The sequence below is a fragment of the Marmota monax genome, unplaced genomic scaffold (assembly GCF_021218885.2).
Source record: "Marmota monax isolate L192 unplaced genomic scaffold, Marmota_monax_Labrador192_F-V1.1 WCK01_AAM20220418_F8-fsc00125, whole genome shotgun sequence".
NCBI classification, from domain to species: domain Eukaryota; kingdom Metazoa; phylum Chordata; class Mammalia; order Rodentia; family Sciuridae; genus Marmota; species Marmota monax.
The window spans coordinates 2023371-2043724 of NW_026695235.1; the positions used below are offsets into that span (position 1 = coordinate 2023371).

The 20354-nt window shown below is 39.4% G+C and overlaps 2 protein-coding genes across 7 annotated transcripts in view; one reads left to right on the top strand and one right to left on the bottom strand.

Annotated features, from left to right (window-relative positions):
* Positions 1-3607: 3607 nt before the first annotated feature.
* On the top strand, positions 3608-11302 carry Sod1 (superoxide dismutase 1). Of its 3 annotated transcripts, none has more exons than XM_046439124.2 (5): positions 3608-3776; positions 7535-7625; positions 9167-9236; positions 10000-10117; positions 11090-11302. In XM_046439124.2, exons 1-5 carry the CDS (start codon positions 3705-3707, stop codon positions 11195-11197), a joined length of 459 nt encoding a protein of 152 aa, XP_046295080.1. In that variant the 5' UTR covers positions 3608-3704; the 3' UTR covers positions 11198-11302. The 3 variants fall into 3 exon arrangements, with proteins under 3 accessions (XP_046295080.1, XP_058433328.1, XP_058433327.1); XM_058577345.1 differs by lacking the exon at positions 3608-3776 and adding an exon at positions 3813-3887; XM_058577344.1 differs by lacking the exon at positions 3608-3776 and adding an exon at positions 4109-4518.
* Positions 9446-20354, bottom strand: part of Scaf4 (SR-related CTD associated factor 4) — a 62663-nt gene continuing 51754 nt past the window's right edge. For all 4 annotated transcript variants that reach the window (XM_046439077.2, XM_046439075.2, XM_046439076.2 and 1 more), the window contains exon 20: positions 9446-14827. In XM_046439077.2, coding sequence (XP_046295033.1) covers positions 13890-14827 — 938 coding nt within the window. In that variant the 3' untranslated portion in view covers positions 9446-13889. The remainder of the gene's footprint in view (positions 14828-20354) is intronic.

Here is a 20354-nt window from a genome sequence, read left to right on the forward strand (position 1 = left end):
TATTAAACAGATAGCCTATGACATGTGTCATTACTAAGATGCTGCAGTATCCAGCTACCTCTTGATTATAGAGTTTGCAGACTCCTGATCCCAGGCCGTTTACTCCTGCTCACTAATAACAATCTAAATTAATTTGTATATTTTTCCCTCTCCAGTTTTTAAAATGCATCAGATACTTCATGATTCTCTGTGTAATCATGCACCATTTCATTTTGGTAACAACTTTTGTTTTTGCTATTTACTTACACTAAATACATGCAGGTAGGACTGGCTAATACCATTCTTAAGTCTTTCTAATTTGCTCTCTAGTTATTAGTACATTTGCTTCTTGAATTGAAAAACAACTCATTGCACTGTTTCCTTTGGGTGTCACCTAGTTCTGACATTTTTTCTACAATTCATAAGAGAACTCTGATGTCTGGGAGGGCCTTGGAGCAAAGGCCTGTTGACAATTTGTGATGTATGATATGCAGATTTACAGAAAACACTTATTTACTGAGAATGAAAAAGGTGAAAAGTGGAGTTGCCTTAGGTGACAGAATCATTTTAAAAATAAGTGTGGGAAAGAGATAGATGAGATAAAGGGGAAGATGGAAGAGGGAGTCCTGTGAAAGAAAGCAGAGGATAAGGATGTCAATCCAAGACTGAATTTCTGTTCTACCTTTTGTTCATCTCTTAATCACAGAGGTCCCCCATATGGCTTCATTCTCAGGAATGCCAGAATGACACATTAAAAGCTGCTCAGTTACTCCAGTACAAGCTAAAATCTGATCTGAGGTACCTGCACCTACTTCTCACTCTCTACAGAATTAGTCTCCCCTCATTCAAGGGACACATTCTGACTGTCAGATTCAAAGCATGTTCTAGGTTTTAGGGGAGCTAAGCTATTATCGGATTCTGTGGACTTCTCAGACATCATGACTCTCAGTGAAAGTGGCCTGTGCAAGAGTGAACTTTTTAAAATGACGTGTCTGAGTCCTCCAAGCATGATCCAGTTTGAAATACATGAGGTCCATGACTACATGATGGGACAGGAGCACCCTAAAGTCAAGGTTGGAAGGAATAGTCCTGCCCTGATATTTGCAGGACTAAGACAAGAAATAGAGGACCTCATAAGATATGGTAAATATTTAGATATCATAAATCAAAATAACACAGCTAATAAAACAAATAAAACATATCCTGTCTTTCTGTCTCAACAAATCTGAACCTAGCAGGCAAGTTCAGATTTGGAATTCTTGGACTTTGAGTTCTGTGTAGGAAGATGACAGTGGCAGCCTGCAGACCTGGTAGCACAGGTATCCAAGTCTCCTCTATATCTTTCTAAATATTTCTGAGCTCACAAGTTCTTCTTGGCCTGTTCATACCCTGGAAGCAAAATCAAGGATACTGGGTCAGGGAATTCTAGGGCCTTGGGTACTTGACTGGTGTTCTAGAACAGCGGTTCTCAATGGGAGGGGGATTTGGCAATGTTTGGAGAAATTTTGGGTTGTCACAGCTAAGGGGGTGGGGAGAGTGCTACTAGTATCTAGTGAATAGGACCCAGGGATGCTACTAAACATTCTATAGTGTGCAGGAAAGTTTCCACAGTAAGGAATTATGTGGCCCAAAAGGTCAACGGTGCCAAGATTAGATAACCCGCTGAAGGAGGACATGAATACTGTTAAATGCCACAGAGTTACAATTCCTTAATTCCACTTTAGAAAGAGAGGTGAGGTTCTGGGTGGAGGCACTTTCTGGCTTCACAGATTCATAGAAGATGTTGCCTGAAGATTGACAGAACAGGGTCTTCTAGAGCGGGGGTCTTGACTAGGGACCCCCTTGCCCAGGTGTGAGAGTGATCCTGCAGAACCCAAAACCTTTCCATGGAGCCAAACAAGGAGTTGTCTAGGCTTCATTTGAGTATCTCAAAACAGCTGTAACTTATTGTCCCAAGTGGCCCCTTGTATCCTTGGGTTGCTTTCTTGGCAAGTTTACAATGACCTGCAATCTATCTCCCTCACTTCCTGGAACAAAAAGAAACTTCGGCCTTGGGCAAAGGCCCTTTGGCCAGCATTGGCATTTATGTAACTGTCTAGCATATGCAAGTTCATCTGGTGAATACTAGTAAGTCACACTTTCTAGAGGATGACAAATATGAATTGTGTGTCTCTGATAGCAGATGCATTAGATTTCAAGGGCCTAAATAAATAAAATGTTTCCCAGATAAGTGCATCTTCAAAACTAAATTCTGTTTTCTGAGCTTTGGGGGTAATGCAGATTGTATTGATGAGCCTTTGAGGAGATGGAGAGGATTCAAATCCCACAAAGCAAACAAAACAGAAATTCCAGTGGGCATTTTTCAGTCTTCCCCATGTGGGTCTCTTCTTGCTCCCAATCTGGGTCCCTTTGGTCCTTTCTTCCAGCTCTTGTCTCCGGCTTGCGTCTCACTAGGCATCAAGAGAACAAGTCAGGAACTCAGAATTATTAGTTTTCACCCCAAAATTTCTGAATCAGAAATCAGCCATCTGAAGTTTAGCAATTCCTTTAGGTGAACTAACAGTGGCTTTCAGGATAAGGAACCTTACCCTTCCATAGAAAATAGTTCAGCCATCACTTTTTATTCAAAGACACACTATTGAATGAAGCAGGAACACTCTCCTCCACCCAATGCATTATCAAACTATTTTCCCAATAAAAGTATGGGTTAATATGGGGGAAATTCTTATTCTGAGAAAATTTAAGCCATACCAGTACAGACAGATTCATGTTCACTGTAAAAACAATTGTAAGAGAACATTAGTGAAAGTTTATCTTGCACTGGAAAGGTATCCAAGTCTCCTCTATATCTTTCTAAATATTTCTGAGCTCACAAGAAAACATATGTTGATCTTTAAAAATAAAAGTATTGTTTGCTCATTTCATTGTTTTATTTTTTTAAATATATTTTCCTTGAAAGATTGGGTAATATTTCTCTCTCCTATTGTATGAACGTATCATAAATTATTGAACCTTCTCCTTGAGCGTGTGTCCTTAGTTAGAATCAGACAAAAAACTCTGATTCCTAGAAGCCAACCAGTTGCCATTTTGACATCTTTAGGATTTTGGCCTGGCCAGACACAAATATGAAGCCAAACAAGTAACAGTATGGGGCAAGGACTAAGAAAATTGTAAAGAAGAAAATGTGAAGCCAGGGGTTGAGGAATATCGACTTTATACACAACACCACAAAGCCAAAAGCACTGTGAATAAAAAAATGAAAACTACAAAAAAACATCCATTTTGGAACATTCCAATTTCTGAACAGCAAACGAGATATTATGATCACAGTCACTCATAACTAACAACATGTCTAGACGAAGCAGCTGCAGATTTCCAGGGAGAACCATTTCACATCTTTCGGAAGGGAGAGGCCGTTTTCCCCGGGTTTCGGGTTTCAGGACTTTTCAAACCGCGGCCTGAGCGGGTGCTGCGCGGAGGACGGTTCCCCGCGCGGCCCTCGGCCCCGCCCCCTAGCATTTATGGCCACTCGCGTTCTAAAGCCGCCGTAGGGGGCAGGCAGACCTCGCGGCCGGCGATTGGTTCCGGGATAGAATGTGGGCGGGCCTTGGGGACTCCGGCCTATAAAGTAGCCGCGAAGCTTCCACTCCGGTTTGCGCCGGCGTCTCCCGCTTCGTGGCTTGCAGCTCCGTTAGCCGCGCTCGGAATCGGACTGCCAGCGAGTTATGGCAACGAAGGCCGTGTGCGTGCTGAAGGGCGACGGCCCGGTTCAGGGCACCATCCACTTCGAGCAGAAGGCAAGGCCCGGGGCGTAGGTCCGCGGCGAGGCCCTGCTCGCCCGCCAGCCCATGCACCTGTGTTGGGAGCGGGCCGGGTCGGGCCGCCATCGCCACGCCCCCGGCCTAGAGGTCCGCGCCACCCGAGACCTTGGCACCCGCACTGGCGTCCGCGTGCGTCCGCTAAGTGCTGAATCACGGGGCGCGCCCGCGCTGCGGCGTGTAGCCGCGGGCGGTCTGGGCGGGGGTGCGGGCGGAGAGCGGCAGAGCCTGCCGGGCTGGTGCGGATAGCCGCGGGCCGGGGAGGCGGGTTGCTCGCGGGGCCTCGGCCTCCGCTAGCGGCCGTCTGGAGGCCAGGGTGGGGGCTAGTCTTCTGTGAAGTGGCGCTGGCCCTTCCCTGAGCGGTCTTTTTCCTGCTCGCGTGGGTTTCTTGGACACACTGGCGCAGTCCGATTTCCGGGGCAGCAGGGCCCTCCCGAGTATTGTCGCATGCGTTCTCTCCTTGGGGCTGCCTTCCCGACTTCAGTGCACTAGATTGGGGTTCTGCGAATTGAGTTCCGCGGTCTTTAACAGCTTTCGAGCTAAGATTGATTTTTGTATTTTTATAATGAAAAACAAGAATACTCAACAGAGAACGGAAGTGGAACTTTGCAGGATGGTGCTGGCCCATCTTTTGGTCGTGGTCGGGCCACAAGGACAAGAAGATGGCCAGAGATTTAACTGGGAATTTTCCAGGGCAACGATGATCAACTCTGGTTGCACAGTAAATTAATTTGGGGAGCTTTTAGTAAATATAGATACCAAAGGCCCAATCCCCGATCAAGAATATAAAAATCTGTCTCGTGCATTGCTTTTTTTTTTTTTTTAAGTTTCCAAATGATTTTAATGTGCACCTATCCTTGAGAACTGTTGTTTAAGAATAGTGGGTGGGGTAAGAGACTTGAAATTGGCACTTAATAACAGGTTTTAGAGCATTCCTTAAACCAAATTCACTGCTCTACTAGCAGCCAGGTTGCCCAAATGGCAGACAATTTTTTTTTTTTAAGGTGGGATCTCTCAAAGATAAATTTACGAACAAATTTTGTAAAATAAACATTTTCGGAAATATTCATTGCCAATAATGTTTGCAAAATATGTGTTCTGCAAGAAAGATAACTTGTGATAAGACTGTCGCCAGACCATAGTAATGTTACCAACCAAAGGTTTTGTTGTGCTTGGCTTAATCATGAGAGAAGATTTAATATATGATTGAGATTTAGTCCTCAAAATGGTTTACAGAAATGTGAGTGGGCAGGAATAGAAGTGTATGCAAAGTAGTGTATGCTAGGGAGAACCTGGTATTTGAGTATTTTGGTCTCCACCTTTTCTGAAAAAGATTCTTTGGTATTTGACTCCATTTGGCTGTGTTTCATTTGTCAGATTGGGTTTTGTCTCCCTTTTCTCCTCCCCGCGTAATTCACCACTGCTGGAGAATCCTAGGAAGCCTCTGAGGGATCCTTTTCCTCTAGCCATTGGAAAATGTGAAGACCCGCCAAACTCAGTTTCCTGTTGGTTTTCCACCTGTCTTGATCACATTGTTTAGTTAAGCTCCAAACTTCATATCGGTGGTGCCCTTTGTACTTGATAAAGACACTTGGATAGTTAAGCATTACAGCTCTACAGATTGGCAGATGTAATAATTTGGCTATAAACTGGTCTGGCCTTTTTCAAATTTAAAATTTTCGTTTAGTTGCCCACTTTAAAAATCAGAACTTTTCACCTCTAAGTTTGCTTTCCTACTCTTACCTTGAAAATTTTGGAGATGTGCTCATACTGAGCTTCCATTAACCCAAGACAACACTGGACTGGGGCAGTTTATATTCATTTTTGCTTCCCATGTCAGTGTTAACGCACAGTGGTACCTGTCCCTTAGGATGTAACTGTACAACTGCTTCTGAAGAACTACTTACTTGTTCTGTATGCATTGCCCATGTGTGGGTTGGGGTTTGAAAGAACCTGCCCTTTTTGCCTGGTGATTCTCTGTTTCAGGGTGAGGAAGTGTTCACATTGGATTTTTTCCAGAATTAAAGGTTGTACATAGAGGAATCGTAATTCCTATTTTCAGAACAAAAAAGGGCAATTGTATGAATTGCTATTGTATGAATGCTTTCTTTGAGCTGTGTTTTCAGATGGAAAATTAAACAAGACTCCGAACTAGAGAAAAAAATTTGTAATTTATAATTACATTATAACAATGTTATATAATTATCAATTATATTTTATAATTTGTAATTACACTATGAGAATATTATTTAATACATGAATTATATTTAGTAGATATCTTCAAAGTAGATATTTAGTCTTTTACAGAGAGGACAGTAGTGGTAGTATGTGCAGGTATCTATGAAATGTATGGGGAGGAGAACTATACTTGTTGATCCTGGTTATTAAAACAAATAAACAACAACAACAAACTAAGCTAAAAACAAAGATACTAGCATATGTATTACAGTGTGATGTAGTTCCTGTCTTATGTTTTATTTCAGTTCTTGACTTGAGCTATGACAGTAGTGTCCTTAATTTCTAGATGCAGTACCATTACCTGGTATGACTGCCTGAATGGCATGTCATACTACTTTGTTTTTTTCTGCTTAGTTCAGTGGTTTGCTTTTTTTTGTTTTTGTTTTTGGTATTGGGGATTGAACTTGACTGCTGTACTACTAGGCTACATCCTCTGCCCCTTTAAAATCTTCTATGTTTTGAGACAGGGTCTCATTAAGTTGCTTAAGGTTTCACTAAATTTTGGAGTCTGACCTCCAACTTGCAATCCTCTTGCCTCAGCCTCCTGAATTACTGGTATTGCATAGGCCATGCCTAGCCCAACTACTTTAGTGATTTTATTGTCCTTTCTTTTTGTTAGTGTGGAAGGTTTCTAGATTTCAGTGCCTAAAAAAGACTTAAAAAAAAAAGAGTATGTTCTCTCAGGGTAGTATATTGTCTGACTACTAAGTGAACTTAGAGTAGAGAATGAGTCCTGGGGTAGCAAGTTGGATATTGATGGGTGTTTTTTTTTTTTTTTTTTTTAAATACCCAACTGTTTGCCCCAAGGAAGAATATCTGCATGAAGAAAGAGCAAAGGGCCAATAATGAGAGTATGATTTGAGGTTCTCTTTTTAGATTATTTTTTCATGTATGGTAGTTGAGATTGAACCCAGCGGTGGTCTACCACTACCACTACTCCCCCAGCCCTTTTTATTTTGATAAATTACTGAGGCTGCCCTTGAACCTTTGATCCTCCTGCTTCAGCCTCCTACTGCTGGGATTATGGGTGTGCACCATCACACACTGTTTTGGGTTCATAAAGTTTGATATGGGACTGAGTATGTAGCTCTGGGCTTGATCCCCAGCACTGCAAAAGAAAAAAGGTTGGCTATGTACCTGTGTATTCACTGTGTACAAATACAACCTGTTCAGAAGCATTTACTAAAGAAGTACTTAGTCATATTTACATATTCATTGCAAGAGTCACATCCTACAAAGTGCATTACACACATTTGACATTTAGGTGCTTACTGCCTTCCTGCTGTGTTATGCTGCTCTGTAATGTGCTTTTTATATGTTACTTTTTATATGTTACTTAATCCTGAGCAGCAGTGTTAGAACAAGGAGGTTCTCACTGGCTGGGAAGTAGTGGGAGTCTGTCTTTATCACTTTACTGTGTTAATAAAGGTAAGTCAACTGTTTTCTTTGTTCAAAAGTACTTGTATTCTCAAACTTAATGCACTTTTCTTTGAATAAAGGCAAATAAAGTTGTGGTATCGGGACGCATTACAGGATTGGCTGAAGGCCAGCACGGATTCCACGTCCATCAGTTTGGAGATAACACACAAGGTAAGTTTTGCAGTGCTCCACTGACCATACCTTTTCGAGCTAGGAAGGCAAATAGGACTGAGTAACCCCTCAGTGGTAAAAACCTTCAACTTTTTTTTGAAGGTCAAGTTAAAATAAAATTATTATTAAGGCCAGCCTTAAGGAAATTAGCCACAAAACTGGTATTTGACTATGACGTGTGGGAAGGAGAGAGAAAGGAGTTTATGATTTTGTGGAGTTTGTGCTTTTTGCGGGAGGGTACGTCCTGGGGATTGAACTCAAGGGCACTTGATCCCTGAGCCACCTCCCCAGCCCTATTTTGTATTTTATTTAGAGACAGGGTCTCACTGAGTTGTTTAGTCCCTTGCTTTTGCCAAGGCTGGCTTTGACCCTTCTGTCTCAGCCTCGGGAGCACTGCCCCTGGCCTTATCTTGTGTTTTTTAAGAACACAATAGGAAACAAGTAAAAGCTCCTTTCTTGTATTGGGTAATGATCTCAGGTGTTTGTGAGCTGGGATGGGAGCTCCTGCACAGCACCTGATTTGTTTGCATTACCCCCTGGAACAGCTTCACACCCAACTTTAGATCCCTGTTGGGACATGATTACAAACTCAAGATAGTATGTAGACTTGGTGCTTTGGAATGAATTTCATTTTCTTAATTTGGGATTAGGAGCAAATTAATGAAAGATTACAGATTAAATTGCATTTGGTCATCATTTGCCATATTTGGGTTATAATCTGAACTTCAATCATGTTTATAGATTTGGGATGAGTACTTGATTGATTTTGCTGGAACTTGTTTTTAATGTACCATGGTTTGTTTCCAAATAGTTATTTTAGTGACCAGATTTTACTGGTTTCAGTAATGACTAAAATTCCCAACTTGCTTCTACCTCTGGTTTGAGAAGTGTTCGTTGTGTAGCTTTGACTTGGTAAACTACTTCCCTTAACCTGCTGTCTTCTTCTACCCTGGGGCCTGCCTGGGTAGAAGCTATAAACAATGGAAGCTTTCCTTTGGTTGTTGAATAGAGAAAGCCTATCATGAAAGGACCTCCTGGGCTGTCATGGCTGTGTTCTTTGTGAATGACATCTCTGGTGCACAGGAATGCCACATCTGGGTGTGGCACAAAGGTGCTATTTAATATTCTGCCTATACCAGGTAAAAGCCTCAGACAAACCAGGAGAGTCTTTTGATATATGTTGCTTAAGAGATAAGTTTTTTGGAGTTAGACATGCTACCTTCTTAAAACTAGGATCATAAACACGAGATTTTAACTCCTAGAAGACCTGTTGAAGTTGTCTGGCCTACCATTTCATTGTGAAGAAGCCAACACCCAGAGAAGGATATTAATTTGACTAGTGTCAGTAGTTAGAATCCCAGTCCATTGTGTTCATACCAAGCTGTTGCTTCCTGTTTTTATTATCCCAGAAATCATGCGCAGACCAGTGCTTTCTCTATCGGAAGTTTTGGCAATGATCATTTTCTTTTTAGAATTTATTTTGGAATTTTGATTGATAAACTAGCTGACCCCCCCCCCCTTTTTTTTTCTTTTATAAATAGGCTGTACAAGTGCAGGTCCTCACTTTAATCCTCAATCCAAAAAACATGGTGGGCCAACAGATGAAGAAAGGTGAGCTGCAAGATGCTGAGCTCCTCTGAAGTAATTGTGATGTTTTGTGGCGTTGATAGTGTGCACTGCTTGCAAAATCAAGCAAGATGATTGAGTGTTGTCCCCTGTGCTTTTGAATTTGTTGTCTTCCACATAGCTTCCCCACCCCTTATGCTGAAATGGCTTATTACTTGGGCTAAGGCGGTGACAAATGGGAACACTTAAAACAATTAGGTTTTGTAGCATTTATTGAATATAGAACTAATACAAGTGCCAAAGGGAACTAATACAGGAAATGTCAAGAGTAACAGTATTGTTGGCCACTAGAAAAGGAAAGCATCAGTGTGAACCTAGGAAGCTTCTGTAGATAAAAATGTCATGCTGGAAACTAGCTGAGACCCCCATTTGTATGTGTGTGTCTTCTGAAGACCTTTCAGAATATTAAGTTTAAGGACAAGATTAATTTATTTTTTATAACAGAAGGCCTCGGGGCCTAGCTTTCTTAATTGTTCCATTAACTGAGAGGGATAACTCAGTAGATGAGTTTACTCTGTGGTACTTTATCTCTGAAATTAGAGGTTGCCCCCATCCCAGGACTCCTTCTCAGCTTGTTTTTAAATTTATGTTTTCAGAATTTTGTCAATCTGGAAAAGTGATCTTTTTTGATACATACCTCTTAGTCTGCCTTATATATTTGACTCAGTCATGTTTTAATTTAGTACATGAATCCTCTGATGTTAAGTGAAAATCAGTGCTAATCCATCTGATAATTTTTCAATGCCAGGCACGTCGGAGACCTGGGTAATGTGATTGCTGACAAAGATGGTGTGGCTAATGTGTCCATTGAAGATTCTGTGATCTCACTCTCAGGAGAGCATTCCATCATTGGCCGCACAATGGTGGTAAGTTTTCATATAAAGGATATGCATAGGATTTTTTCTCACATATAGTCATGTATCTTTTCACCATTTTCTCAGTGGTTAGTCTTGGTTTTTAAATATCCACATAAATTGTACTTTTAGTTCAGATTAGGAAAAGTATTTTATTCAATGTCTACAGTGAAGATGAATTAATGTATCTAGGTCAGTTAAGAACACTGTTCTGCTAAGGTGCAGTAAAAAGCAGGTTATATTTGGCCATATCAGATCAAATTGGGGAGATAGTAGTTTTTAGTTTTAAAGCAGCCATATTTTATTGCCATGATTGTTTCCCCTTGTAGGTAAATAGAGTATTTTGTTGAATCTAAAATCTGGGATGGATTTGAGTATTCATAATGAGTCAAGTGTGTAGGCTGCCATATGGAGCGGTCCTCCCAAGTTACCCTGGAAGCTGCATCTGCTTCATGCACGCCACCTGGTAGGAAAGGCTCTCTTGCCCCGTCAGGGCAGTTAACATTCAGTAGGCACTTCCTTTCAGTGGACCCTTTATCCTTAGAATTTTCTTCAGCCCTATTGGTGAAGCATTTAATGTACAAAATTTAAAATACCATTGCTAAATAGTTTTAGGATTCTTTCTTATTTATAGGTCTACAGTTCATTAGGCATGAAATTTTTGACTATAACTAAGGTTACTGTTTTTTCATGGAGAATGAAGACCATGTGGCATTTGGGTTTTCAGTATTTCTTTTAGAGATAGCAACACTTAGCTAGTGTTTAAAGGTAACTTGTCTTTGCACCAACAAGAAAAAACTTTTTAGTAGTTTCTACTTTGAAACTCCTAGCATGTTAGTTTTTGTGTTTTTTTGATAATTGGATTATTTTAACATGTTGTTTTCTAATATTAAATGATTTTTAGAAGTCTTTTAGAGCATTGTTGGGAAGAGATTCTATATTACTTGATAGCCCAAAGTTAAATGTTCTTAAATTTTTTTAAAGGTCCATGAAAAACCAGATGACTTGGGCAAAGGTGGAAATGAAGAAAGTACAAAGACAGGAAATGCTGGAAGTCGTCTGGCTTGTGGTGTAATTGGGATCGCGCAGTAAACATTCCCTTCTATGTTGTCTGAGTCCCAGTAACTCATCTATTATCCTGCTAGCTGTAGAAATTTAACTTGATAAACATTAAACATTATAATCTTAAAAGTGTAATTGTGTGACTTCTTTTTAATTGCTTTAAGTGTTGTAATGAGAATGATTTACAATTACTTGGAAATATTGTATAGTTTTATAAAATTCATTTAATTAAAATGTTTTAACAATCTCCGTATTTTACCACTTATCACATGTGGGTATTAAACTCACTGAGTTTCTTCAATTCTCATTCAAGCTTGTGAATAAACACCCTAAGGAAGGATGACATTTATTTTGAGCCTATTAAAGTATCCAAATCAAAATTCTAAATTAAGCTCTGATACTCTTATACATAGAACATGAATTGAACAGATGTAGTAATACTAATGATTTCATAGCACTTTCAAAACGTTTTGAGAGAGGGCATCAAAATGTAAAAATTTTAGCAGCTCTCTTTTTAGCTATGGCAACCCAAATTTGTCCTTTGTCAGCTTTAGGGGAATTTCCCTGCTTAGTAACTTAGCATTTTGATTCATAAATTACCTAAGTTTATTTTCAAAAGCATGTAGTATGGTTTAAGAAAGCCCTTTCATAATTTTTAGTGACTTGTAAAAGGCTAATTACACCTAGTTAGCTAAGATTAATTGACCTACCTATCAGAATGATTTAACTTTACAAAGTGGAAGTTGGCACAATCTGTTTTCTTCAGATTGGCCCTCTCATGATACTACAAGTACTAGCAGGTAGAACCAGGGAAATATTTGTTCTGGCTGTTAAAATAGTCTTTAAGAATTTACTTACTTTACCCAAGTTGCAATTGAGGGAATTAGAGAAATCAGTTCTCTTCCTTTGATGTAAATATGTATGTACCTGTGAGAGAATGTGTTTATCGAAGGTTTGTGACTATCTGGATGACAGTTAAGAATTGTATAAAGATTTCTGATAGGATTGTAGTTTATTCTTGGTTTCTCTACCATAAATATGTACTTTATGAAATGTAAGAGGTCATTTAGAACAGCTAAATTTGAAAAAGATACTGTTTTCAAAGTTCAGATTTGAGATAAAGAATATGCTCATTAAGTGGTTAGATGGTCTTCAGATAAGAGAATTTTAAACAGTATTTCCAGATTTTGTTAATGTAGTTTGTTGCACCTGTGGGATGACTCAGATAACAGGGACAGTAAGCAGTCATACTACAAAAGTCAGTGTTTTTGCTTTTGTTTTCATGTTCAAATGAGGTGGTGTCAATACTTTGAACTGGAAGTAGAAGCTTAAACTGGAATCAGGAACACCAAAGTCCTTGAAATCTGGAAGGAGTTTCAGTTAGTGCTTCAAAACTTCCTAAGTTGGAGCAACACAAAACTAAAGAAAAGTTTTGTAATTGAAGTTTACAGATATGAAATGGACTTTTCTAAAGGCAGGGGTAGAAGGCTGTCCTAAATACATTATCCTCGTCTATACAGATCTTACTGAGAAGTAGTAAAATAATGTAGTTTCACTGAGGATGCAGATAAACAAAGTCACCTACTCAGCACTAGGAAACTAGGACAGTATAAGAATTTAGGAGGACTGGGTAAGCAGTTTCATGTGACTGCTTTTCTGTACTGCTTCTTATGAAGGCTTGTTTTGGTTTCAAATGTTTTCAAGTGATACTTCTTGAATAACTTAAATCCATTTTCCCAGTTAGCCCAACAGTTATAAGCAAAAGAGATAAAACACTTTATGTGGCAAAAAATTCAGTCTACCTCTGAGCAGCAGGGAAATTAAAACAGTAAAGAAAGGCAACAGGCAAGGCTTATAAGAAACAATAGGTTGCATTTAAGTCCTTATATAAAATAAGACAAAAAGCTTTCAGGTTGCAAATGTTAACCTTGATTTCATTTTACCTTTTTGGAAAAATTTAATGGGATGATTAAAAAAAAAAAAAAAACCCTAAGTAATATCCAAGGTAAACAGATAATTTTATGGTACAGTTTTATGATTTGGGAATCAATTTCTCCCCAAATAAAATGTTTTTACAAATTAATTAGGACATTACCACAAAGCCAATGGAAAAAAACAAAAACCTTGATTGAACTGCAAACACTAACGAGCTTTTCAAGTAACAAACCGCTAAACTTATGATTAAAATGCTAAAAATCAAAAAAATTACAAATGATAGTGTTTGAGAGTAACTACATAAAATTGTATTTCCATCAAACAAGTCTAATTTAGACTCCAATACATAAGAGCTCAAACTTTGATGGTGAACAATCCTTTTCTACCTTAATGCAGTGTAGGAAGAATAGCACACATTAAAGTTTGTTACGAAAATAGAGTTTATTAAAAACATCCCTATTGTTTTTGAGGAGCTTTCACCGTTACCTTGTCTTAAATTAAAAAAAAAAAAAAATAGAGAGCACTTCTAATTACGATTTGTAAACTTTTTAAAGTCAAAACTTTTAAAAAGTTACAGCAAAAAGGGTAATATTTATTCATATCTTCAGTATTTTTTGTTATTTTGTGGCTATTTTTAAATAGAAGGGAAGCAATCAAATTGCTTTACAATTCCCCACCAACTACTGCGGGGCTGTGATATAGCAGGAGCAAATATAATACAGCATCTGTACACCTCAAGCTCTACACTCCAGAAGTGTCACTGTCACATTGGGACAAATTCCAGTCTCTAACGAGGAGCCTCTGCTGCTGAGCCAGAATCCTTTTCGGGTTCAACGGATGAGGTAGCCTCAGCAGGTAACTCTTCGGAAGGTTTCACCACTGTGGCCTCGGCCTCCCCCTTACCAAGTTCTGAAACAGTGTCTACATTTCCAACTTGGCTAATGGGAGGTTCAACGGTTTTGTTACCACCTGCCCTGTCTGTCACCTCAGGCTTTTCCTTTCCTCGGTTTTCTTCCTTCTCTCTACGAGACTCTCTATCTCTAGAATCTCTCTCTCTGTCTCGGTGCCCACTAGAACGTCTATTTCTCTCTTCCAAGTCTCTGTGCCTGTCCCGGTCAGGGCTCCTTCTTCCCCACTCTCTCCTTTCACGATTACTATTATCTCTATCATCATTACGGTTCCCATACCGTTCCCGGTCATTTTCCACCCTATTTCCGAAAGATCTTCTTCCAAACCTTTCTTGTTCTCTACCTGAATTGAACTGCTGCCTGCTATCATTTCTAAACTGCTGTGGCTGCTGCTGGGCTGGTGGTGGCTGCTGTGATGGTGGTGGTTGCTGCGGCTGTGGCTGTGGTGGAGGTGGCTGCTGTGGCTGTGGCTGCGATTGTTGCTGCCTTCCATCTCTGTCTTCAGGACCCCCTGGGCCTGGCCCCGGGCCCCCCAACCCTGGCATTCCACCAGGCCTAACAAAAGGGCCATGTGGTGGGAAGGGCCCTTTCATTCCATGCGGTGGAGGCATTGCAAAGCCCCCTGGTCCTGGTGGTGGACCTCTGTGCATCATGTGCGGTGGCATGGGGCGGGGTGGCATCAGAGGGAATCTCTGTAAATGAGGTGCAGGCATTCCTGGAGGGCGCTGGAGTGGGATGAGGCCAGGTCGTGCACCCAGAAGACCAGTAGATGGTGCCTGGAGCCCGATTACAGGACCAGGAGTGACTCCTTGAGTGCCTAAAACACAACAAAAATAAAAAATGTAAATGCCACAGAAGACAGCCTTCTAATTTTAGCTGTTATCTGTGGAGTTAAAGGCAAAATGAAATTCAATCTAGAATCTTAATTTCCATGCTATGTATCAATCTGTACCAACGCATCCCACATCCACTGTGAGAGTCCAGTACCTAAAGCAAGGAATCTATTAATGACTCATTTTGTAATTAGTATATAGATGGAGGCAAAAGCAAGCTGGAAAAGAAAACAAATACACCAATTTTTGAAGAGTAGGTCAAAATCTTCGGCAGGCTTCAGTAGAAGCTGTTTCACCACTCCAAATACATTAGAGAAACATGTTTTAAAACCTAATGAGAGAAAGGACTGCATTCACCAGCAATAACTACTGAAGCCAAGCAAAGGGTATTTCAACTAAACATAACTACTAGATTACGAAAAAAATGAGGCCACTGACCTAGAAAATCCAGTGAGAAAATGATTCTATGCTACAGTCTATAGTCTTAAAATGCCTCATAGAACAGCACAATGTGTAACCTGCCAGGTCGCCAAGACTGCTGAATAATGCTAGGTGTTCATTCTTCCAAGATGAATAAACTGATGCTGTTATAGTAACAATGACTTACTAGTTTCACTTTCTCATTTACATGAGGGCTTCTCATTCTAGTCTGAGAGTTACACAAATTCAACATCTATAATCATAGTGAAAAGAAGTAAGGATTTGTTTTGGTTCTCCACTTACATAATAGGCACCAAATCTCTCTCAATTTCTTTCTTTCAAATATAAGGTAAATACTCCCAAAGGGGGGGGGGGGAGAGAGAATTTTTAAAATATTTATTATTTAGTTTTCGGTGGAAACAGCATCTTTATTTTATTTTTATGTGGTACTGAGGATTGAACCTGGGTCCTGCCTGTGCTAGGCGAGCACTCTACTGCTGAGCCACAATCCCAGCCCCTGGAGTTACTTTGATAATGGAAAAGTGCTCCAGATATTGTCAGAACATGGTATTTACCACTGTACTGCAGAAAATCTTTGAGCAAGTTATGGTTTATGCTATGAGCTGGTAATGGCAATAGAAATGCTTGTGTAATTAATAGAAAAATGACTCAATACTTTAGTACTAGTTTTTCAGCTTCTCCCCCCCACACCATCATGTTATTTTTAGGTTATAACTTGCAAACTAAAGTCTTTCCATGTTTCTACAATTTCTGTATAAAAAAATTAATGTAATAAATGAGAATTTCTTCTTCAGTTTGTGTTATTCATAACATGATCCAATTTTCGTCAGGCTTAACCACTGAAGTGAACCTGAAACATGTACGTAGAAATCTAGTTTATAACTTTTCTTTTTTGGGGTGGTGCTGGGGTTTGAACTCAGGGCCTCATGTACTCGAGGCAAGTGTCTAACACTGAGCCATACTCATTAATAACTATTTTGACATGAACGCTGCCCAGTTTGGGCACTTACTAAAATGCCCTCTAAATGCTTAAACAGAAATACACTTATGCAATATAAACTTTCTCAGGAGTGATCTTGGACACATACCCTTGTTTTTTTTTTTTAACATTTATTTTTTAGTTGTAGATGGATGCAATACCATTTTATTTTTATGTGGTGCTGAGGATGGAACCCAGTGCCTCACACATGCTAGGCGAGAGCTCTACCCCCAAGCCACAACCCCAGCCGCAGTCTTCAGGTTTATAAAATAGGCATAGCAGTGATATCTGTCACTTCCACTTGACATCAAATGAAGTAAGAATGGGTTCAGTGCCTCTCTATTAACTACTGAAATTACTATTCCATACATCTTATTTAGATAGTCCTAACACTAAATATTTGATTTACAAAAAGAGCAGTTTTATCATTTCTGATAATTACGATCTTCATCAATTCCTCCTGTTCCCTCAATACCCAGCATGATTTGAAGTCAAGTTTGGTGGCTGGGGAAATTTTAAGTATACTGAGTAACAGCAAAAAGATAGATTTTAATTTGTCCCCTCAGACTGTAGTTAGGAAAATCCTGGACAACGAATACATATAGGACCACCACCTAGACTGTATTTCAGACTCAAATGAGATCTAGTGGCAGACCAAAACATTCTTCTTAGCATTTTAAGTAAATATAATTGAATATATACCATAAAAACAAAAGTACCTAATGTATGTCCTTCCTCTCATTCTAAATGGATAGTGTTATTTTCTAGATCTGTGGCCTTTAGTTCAAAGCAACATAAAATGTACATACTCAGTTAAAGCTTCTTTTAATAGAGATCTCATTACACAGAAGCATTTTAAAGCAACCAAACTTTATTTTTTTCCATCAGCTTTATATGAAAAGTTTTGTTTTCAAGGACTGAAAGGACCAATGTTTACTGTTCTGAAGGTCAGTGTGTATACTCCAGCACATTTCTTTAAGCTTCAAAGGGCAAAGGCAAAATTTTTAAATGCTAGAAAATGGGAGAGGGTTTCAAAATACCTATTATGACAAAAGAATTAAGTTCAGTATTCTTCAAAAGCAAACGGTGACTCTTACAGGGCAATGGAAAGGTCCCATTCTTAATTTCCTCATCATGACTTGGTTTTCTGAATTATCAATCTGAGAGTGGCCAAAGAATGCAAAACGACCTCAACCTTATTCAGGAAATAGAAAACTGGAAACAATTCTATATAAAACAAATCTGAGGCTCTAGGACTGCACCTCTTAAGTCCTTCATAGCATGCATTTGAGGGTATATAGACTGTTAACAAGGTCAACACATACACGACAATCATATACTTAAAACCTCCTATACAGCACAATTTTTATAAAGAAAAAAAATTGCAATTCATCCATTTTACCCATATGGGTATTTGTCCTTGGGATTTGCTTAAAAGATCATACCCCAAACCTCTTCCCTATTTTGTAAATAGTGTTAGGAAGATGTGTCAAGCTGATTTCCTTTTAAGTCTGTAGACCCAATGGCCTTTGGACCAGAAGTAGATGGTAGATTTCTTTTTTTATTGGATTAGCTGTAGTTCTCTTTCCTCTTCTGCAGTGAGCACATATTACTTTTATAATAAAAGATATTTAATTAAAAATACATGAGGTGGCAAAAGGTAGATATGCGATCTGAACTTCAAGTTTTATTAGGCAATCTTTATTAGGAAAGCTGACAGAAAGTTCATACCAATGGAATACATATTGAGTTTCCAGGTCAAAAGAGTATGAAGAGCAATAATTCACTTTATCTGGAAATACGCTGTACACTAAGATATGTTCCTAGAGTTACAGATGAAAAATCAAATTCATTCACACACACAGTGAACATCTGAACTTTATATTATTAACTTGTCTAACAGGCTGGGAATATAAATAAAATCTTCCCTTTCTTCAAAGGGACAGTCTAGTTCAAACAAACCTTAATTTTTGTAGATGACAGAAACTAGTATGGTGATAAAAAAGGTGCAACTGATAAAGACGATGTGTGGATCTGAGTGGGAATTAAGGGGAATGTCTGGTTTGGGTCTCAATGGAAGTAGAGCACATACAATGCCAATGTAAGGAAGGACACTACTGGTCAAAAAAGGAATAGTTTTTGAAAAGGCTTACAACAAAGTGATGCACCCAAGTGCTCTGTTCAGAGAATGAAACAGAACAACTTGATGAAAACTGAGAAAACATAGGAGATGAGGTTTTTGAAGCTGGTCAAATGAGCCAGGGCAATTCAGAGGCCTTACATGCCATAAGGAACCCAGATAAAACAGGGATAAATGATCCTTTTTTTTTTTTTTGGCAGGGGGGGATACCAGGGATTGAACTCAGGAGCACTCAACCCCTGAGCCACATCCCCAGCCCTATTTCATATTTTATTTAGAGACAGGATCTCACTGAGTTGCTTAGTGCTTTGCTTTTTGCTGAGGCTGGCTCTGAATATGCTATCCTCCTGCCTCAGCTGTTGGGATTACAAGTGTGCACGATTGCACCTGGTCTGACACTTTGTTCTAAAGATTCTTCAGAAAAGAAGTGTATAGGAAAGCAAAGAGGAGGAGGATACTGCAGAGTATTTGGGTTCTCATTCCAAGAATCTAGTAGCTGGTGATGAGACTGAACCCCAAGAAAGGTGCTAAAGCTGAGACAAATTTAAGATATTTAGTGGAACAGAGTTCTTGCTATGAATGACTTATAGAATGGGTGAAGTTTTGATGCAAGACCAGGAATGTAGAAGCAATGTTTGAATACAAATTAACATGTTTCTTATGGTACTAACACACTGAGTCAGAGGGTCTGGAATACCTCAGTGGAAATGTGCTTAAGAAGCTGATTATGTGCATATCTAGAACTTAGAAGAGTAGAGTCACAGTATTATTATAGGCAAAAGAAACAGGGGAATAATAGATCAGACCTGACAAAACATTGTATTAGACACAGGAATTTCTAATGCAAGGGTTCAGGACAGACCAAAGAAGCCCTGAAAGTCAGTATTCAATGTTGACAATAAATCACTAGAGCTCAACTCTAAATAACAAAACTGCATACTTCCCATGATAATCAAAAAATGGTTATCGCACAATTAAAAAACAAAGGGGAGACACCACTGCTATTACGTGGGGAAAAAAAAGGAAAAAGTATAATAAAAGACTAAAGGGGAGGTGGGGGAAGTGGGAGATCACTCTCATGGTTGGAGACCAATCGCAGCAGAATGTAAACAATGTATGCAAAAGGTACAACAACACTAAATAGGATGGTTTTCTGCCTAGGACTACAGTGTACCTACTGGGGAGAGACACATAAAATGTTTAATACAAAAGGTGTCATTTAAATACTGTGGAGAGACCAACCACATTAGCTGATGCAAAATTTTAGTAGAATATATGTATATTATATTATATACAATTATTATTTTTTTAAAGTACGGATCTCCTACATGAAAACGTGAGGGAGGAGGTTCAAGGAAGGTTAGGGAGGAAGGGCAGAGTGAACAAAGCAGTCTGTTCCTCCATATCTTCTCAGCCAATGACCTTGGCTTCCTTTTCTACTGCAGCCACCACCTCTGGAAGGTAATGAAAGTTTCATCACCAGGAACTTCATTATTGCTCAATTATCATTTCAGGTAGTCCCCCTTCTGATCCTCCTCCTTCCAGGTCATTCTCTCTGAGACTCCATTCCTCAATCTTCAACCTTATCAGACTCATGACCCCAATACCCTTATGTCTCTCCTTACCTGCTTCCAGGTCCATGGCCCTCCCTCACCACAGCTGCCTGGAGGAACCCAACATTTGTTTTAAATGCAACTATTCTACCTAATCTACACTAAAAATGGCTGAGGGTCACACCAACCCCAGCACCCTGACTGGTGTCATTCACAAATTTTGTAACTACAACCCCAAGTGTGCCCCTAATTCTGGTGAGCAATCTCAACATTTTCTAGTCAATTTACACATTCATGTCCTACCTATTTCATGTTTGTTTCTCCTTCATTTTCGGTCTATTCCTAGCTTGTTTATTCCATAAAAACTTCACATAAGATAAAATTCATGTAATCTGCAA